This window comes from Emiliania huxleyi (assembly GCF_000372725.1).
Source record: "Emiliania huxleyi CCMP1516 unplaced genomic scaffold EMIHUscaffold_31, whole genome shotgun sequence".
NCBI classification, from domain to species: Eukaryota; Haptophyta; order Isochrysidales; family Noelaerhabdaceae; genus Emiliania; species Emiliania huxleyi.
The window spans coordinates 27,637-32,848 of NW_005199684.1; the positions used below are offsets into that span (position 1 = coordinate 27,637).

At 69.7% G+C, this 5,212-nt stretch overlaps 2 protein-coding genes across 2 annotated transcripts in view; one reads left to right on the forward strand and one right to left on the reverse strand.

The window, feature by feature from the left end:
* The window catches only part of EMIHUDRAFT_450688 (hypothetical protein), a gene marked incomplete at its 3' end in the record, with an annotated part of 1,966 nt that extends 1,064 nt beyond the window's left edge, over nt 1-902 (forward strand). Inside the window, exons 3-6 of the mRNA XM_005774490.1 lie at nt 1-25; nt 184-307; nt 584-657; nt 732-902. Coding sequence (XP_005774547.1) covers nt 1-25; nt 184-307; nt 584-657; nt 732-901 — 393 coding nt within the window. The remainder of the gene's footprint in view (nt 26-183; nt 308-583; nt 658-731) is intronic.
* Nucleotides 903-2,395: 1,493 nt separating this feature from the next.
* EMIHUDRAFT_354657 (hypothetical protein) lies at nt 2,396-2,951 on the reverse strand. The gene has a single exon (XM_005774491.1). The coding sequence runs from the start codon at nt 2,884-2,886 to the stop codon at nt 2,557-2,559; it is 330 nt and encodes a 109-aa protein (XP_005774548.1). The 5' UTR covers nt 2,887-2,951; the 3' UTR covers nt 2,396-2,556.
* Between the last annotated feature and the right edge of the window lie 2,261 nt (nt 2,952-5,212).

Genomic DNA, 5,212 nt, shown 5'->3' on the forward strand with positions numbered 1-5,212 from the left:
CGAAAAGGAAATGGGCGAGGGAGAGGCGAACATTTGTGGCCGGGGCCCTCCAAGCCCTTTGGCCCCCCCCCCCCCCCCCTTCCACGACCACCCAACACACCAGCACCGCCCAGCCCACCGCTCGCCACCGCCCACGACCCGGCCGCCGCGGTGTGACGGACATGTCCGGGACACGTCACGCAGGCCGTCCTCTTTGGCGGGATGACTCTCTCGCGCATTCTGCAGCTCTCCACGCCCGACGCCTCGCAGCGGCTCGGCCACGCGCCCGTCTTCCTCCGCCTGCCCGCCCTCCGCTCCCCGCCCCGCGGCGCGCGTCCCTAGATGCCGGACACAGATCTCACCACATCTCACCACATCTCACCACATCTCACCACATCTCACCACATCTCACCACATCTCACCACATCTCCCCATGGGTCTCGTCGACCCCCGCCCCCTCCCGGCGCTCACCGCCTCCACTGTCCCTCCCGTCCCCTCGGCCACACCCTCCTCCCGCACCTCGAGGCCTCGCCCGGGGAGATATGGGGAGATGTGGGGAGATGTGGGGAGATAACCACCGACCTCGAGGCCTCGCCCGCACCAGCAGTGCGAGCGGATGCCGTATTCGGCGGTGTCCACTGTGTGTTCGGCAGCCGCTGCACTCCCGGTGCTGCGCGAGTACGCTGTGCACGAGACCGCACTCCCCCCCCCCCCCTTCCCCTTCCTGACCTTGCTCCCTCCCCAACGCTGAGGCTCGTCCGACGGCTCAAGCTGGCGGCGAGACTCGGCCGACCCGCCACGGGCTGCAGCGTCTGCAGAGAGGCGCCCGCCGGCCACGCCTGCCGACCGCCACGCCGCCGACCGCCACGCCGCCGACGGCCTCGTGCACGCGCTGCTGCACCGCGTCTGCGTCGACGACGCGCGCGGCCGCCTCTCGGCCTGCTACTTCCACCGCCCCTCGCCGCACTGCCACATCGGGAGCGAGACGGTCCTCAACTTCAACGCGAGGGCGCGCGCCCTGCCCGTAGACGCGGAGGACGCACTCTTGTCTTCCCACCAGCTCTGGAGAGGACACGGACTCCGCCGTATCCACTGTGTTTGTGTCCGCCTCGTATTCACACGGTGCTCTGAATACTTTGCACGAGACCGCACACTCCCGCCCTCATGGTGGTCTATCCACCACGCAGGCGCGCGCCGCGCACGACGACGAGCTCTCGTCGGACGGCGCCTTATCTCCCCGCACCTCCCCGCATCTCCCCGCACCTCCCCGCACCTCCCCGCACCTCCCCGCATCTCCCCACAGAGGCCGGGTGTCTGCAGGCGCCGTCTCCCTCTCGCCTCGCGACGCGCGCGACTTCGAGCGGCGCCTCTCTCGCGAGCTCTGGTTCGCGCGGAAGCGCGAGCGCGGGCGCAGCCACAGCCGCAGCCGCGACAGCCGGCCGCGTGACAGCCGGCACCGCGACAGCGCCAGCCGCGGCCGCTCCGCCTACGGCGCGCGCGGCGACCGGCGCGGATCGGAGGGCGAGCGGGCGGGCGACGGGTGGGGCGAGCGGGGAGGGCACGACCGGTCGGAGCGGCACAAGCTGCCGCGGTACGAGATGGGCGCGTATGGCAGCGCCTGAGGAGGCGGCGCACGCCGGCGGAGCATCCTCGAGGGTTCGACATGCGGGGGGTTCGACACGCGGGGGGGGCGCGCCGAGACGGCGCGGCATCGAGGCGCTCCCGCAGACTGCGCTGCCTCGGCACGCTGCCTGCCGAGGCGCGCGCACTTTGCACAAGCGGCGAGGCAATGTCGAGAGGGCAGAGGCGGGGTAGGCAAGCCCATGTTGCGATGGCAGAGAGAGCGGGGTAGGTCATGTTGCGAGGGCAGAGGCGGAGTAGGTGGAGCTCATGTCGCGAGGGTAGAGAGAGGCTGGGTAGCGGTGGAGGGTGACGAGGCATGCGCCTCGCGCCCGCCCACCAGAAAGAGAGCGCGCCGATCAGAGAGTGGCGCGTCTGCGCCTTATGCGCCTAGCGGTAGCGGAGGGGGGGAGAGTCGAGAGATAGATCAGAGATGAGGACCCGTAAGTGATGTCCCACATGTTCGGCCTGCCGTCGGGTCAGGAGGCTCCTCAGTGGGCGTCTGTTTTAATTTGCATAATCCATTAAGTCAAATTCTGTCAAACACGTCACGCGGGGGATCCCCTAGCGCCGAGGCCCTAGCTGGTTGCGAGGGACGACGCTCGACGGCGCCGACGCCCGCCCCCCTTGCGGTCCGTTAGGTTAGGTTAGAGTAGGGAGCGATTCTAAGATCAGGCCTGCCACTGGGCGAAAATCGGCCGTCCCTCAGTGCTTCCAGCCTGCCCGCTTCAGTTTCCTCAATTGGCTCGAATTTTGCTTGTAGAAAAAAGAATAGCGCCGATCGCGGGCCGCCGGAGAGCGGGCATTTCGAAGTGGTCAGCGGGCATTTCGAAGTGGTGCGGCGGCAGGCTGCCACCGCTGCCCGGGCGCCCCGAGCGGCGGCGGAGGGCCGCCCAGGCCACCACCAGTGCCCCTCCCACCGGCAGCGCGGCGGCAGCGGCGCCGACCGCCCCTCCATCAGCGGTGGCGCGACGGCTGTCGTCGGGGCGCCGGCAGGTGCCGCGCGCAGAGGGTGCCACCGGACCGGCCGACGCGCGCCCGGCGGAGCCTTCGTCGTGCATGGCGGGCCGAGCACCCCCGCGTCGCTTCTCGGCGCATTGGAGAGCAGAGGAAGCTGCTGGCGTCGCCGCTGGGATCGGCGGCGGCGCCAGCAGCGTTCTCGGATCTGAAGCCGACTTTGAGCGCCGATCGATCGATCTGAGGGCTGGCCGATGGGTGGCGCTGGGACATCGCCGCCGCCGCGGAGGCCGGCGGCGACCAGAGGAGCGGTTGGGGCGCGTGGCGCATATGTTACCTGCCAAGTGAGCATTCAAGTGTGCTTCGAGATTTATTCGAGATTTGTAACTTAGATTTTCGTTTCCAGCGGGGAGGTGGCAGACCTGATCTTAGAATCGCTCTAGGAAGGTGAAGAACAGCCAGGCTCGGACTGGACACCAACGCGGTAGGGTAACTTTCGCTCAAAAAAGAATTTCCAACTATAGCGTCCCCTTGGGGATGCCTGAGGCCACCCCTATGGTTTACCTACATTAAGCCGGGATGGGGTTTTTTTATTCCGCACGGGCGAGGATCGACCCCACCAGCAGGCCGGCCACCACTGAAACCGCGCAGCAGGCTCCGCCTCCCCTCTCCCTCCTCCCTTCTTGCCACGCCGATGACGGGCGGATCGAGCAGCACGGACCCGCCGAGCGGCAGCAAGGACCACCCGCCGGAAGACGCGCCGCGGCGCCACATCCCGTGGCGGCGGCGCGATATCTTCCGGCCTGGTGCGCAGACGAAGCACCTAAGGAAGCACGTGGAGGCTGGGCTCAACTTCGCGCCGCCGCCGCTGAGCGCCCACGAGGAGCTGTGTCGCTACGCGGCGATCGGACTGCCCAACATCACGTACAACAAGCAGATCACCATCGCGCTCTCGCAGCGGAGCATGGGCCGGCCCGAGCTGCTCGCCTGGCTCAAGCAGGAGCACCCCGAGTACGCCAAGCCGTACCCGGGCTACCACGCCGGCTTCGTCCCGTTCGACAACCTGCTGACGGCGCTCAAGGAGGGCGTGGACGCGGGCAACCTCCAGCTCACCGACTCAAAGTACTCCCTCGCCGCGCCGTGGGACCCCTGGTCGCCGTCGTCCCACCTCGACCCATCGGCCGCTCGGCCGCAGCCTCCCCCGCGAGCGGACCCGCCGCCGGCCCAGCCCCGCGCGATGCGCCGCTCCGTCGTGGAGGTGTTCTGGCAGAGCGTCGCCGCCATGACGGGTGCGCCCTCCGCCCTCGGCACCGGCGGAGAGGCGTCTACCTCGTCGTCTGCCCCGACGTCTGCCCCGTCCTCGTCCCTCGCCGCCTCCTCGCCGCCCTCCTCGCCGCCAGACCTCGAGGAGGAGCTGGGCGAGGACCTTCTCCTCCGCGTGATCGAGCTCTGCGGGCTGCGCGCCGCGCTGCAGTGCGCCGCTGTCTCCAAGCGGTGTCCGACCTGCCTCCTCGCTCCTCCTCCCTCCTCCTCCCTCCCCCTCCCTGCCGCCTCCTCCACCCCCCCCCCCCCTCCTCCTCCTCCTCCCTGCCCTCCTCCTCCCTGCCGCCTTCCGCCCACCGCCAGCACGTACCGCCAAGCCTCTCGCCGGTAGGTGGAGGGGGCTAGTCGTCGGCTTGCTCGACCGGTGGCGGCTGCTGCGGTGGGAGGGCGCGGTCGCATGGCCGCACTCCAAGCCGCCGGGCCCGCCCAACGACCGCGCGGACGGGGCGGACGGGGCGGACGGGGCGGAGGCGGTCGGGGCGGCCCCGGCGGCTGCCATGGCGGGCCTTGCGGTGGCCGACGCGGCGGCGGCGGCGGCGGGCGCGAGTAGTTCGTCGCCGCCGCATAATGGCACTTGCGGCACAATACAGTGGCAGGTGCCCGAGGAGTTCAAGCCGGACAACCTGACCTACGTGCAGCTGCAGCCGGGCGCGGGGCAGCCGTGGGGCGAGGAGACGCCCACGACACGTCGCGGACATGTCGCGGACATGTCCCGGTAGGCGCGGAGCACCCGTGGGGCGAGGGGGTCGAGGGCATACTCGTCGCAACGAGCGGCGCGCCGTGCCACAGCGTCGTCGTCTTTAGCGCCGGCGGCGAGGTCCTGTGTGTGGGCGACAGCGAGAGCTTCGGCAAGAGGAGCGCATAGCCCGAGACCCGAGAGGGGCCGAGAGGGGCCGAGAGGGGCCGAGAGGGGCCGAGGTGACCCGAGGTGACCCGAGGTGACCCCCCCCCCCTCCCCCCCCCCCGCAGGATCGCCAGCCCCGCGCGCGTCGCGTCCGACGGCCGGTTCCTCATCTTCGTCGACGAGGGCACCTTCGCGCCCCGCGCGCACGTCACCTGCCTCTCCCTCGACCTGCAGCCGCTCGGCCAGTGGGAGCCGCAGCCGACGGAGGACCGGATCCCCAGTCACTGATTCATGACTAATGAGTGATTAGGCCAGTGGGAGCTGCAGCCGACGGAGGACCGGATCCCCAGTCACTGATTCGTGACTAATGAGTGATTAGGCCAGTGGGAGCTGCAGCCGACGGAGGACCGGATCCCCAGTCACTGATTCGTGACTAATGAGTGATTAGGCCAGTGGGAGCTGCAGCCGACGGAGGACCGGATCCCCAGT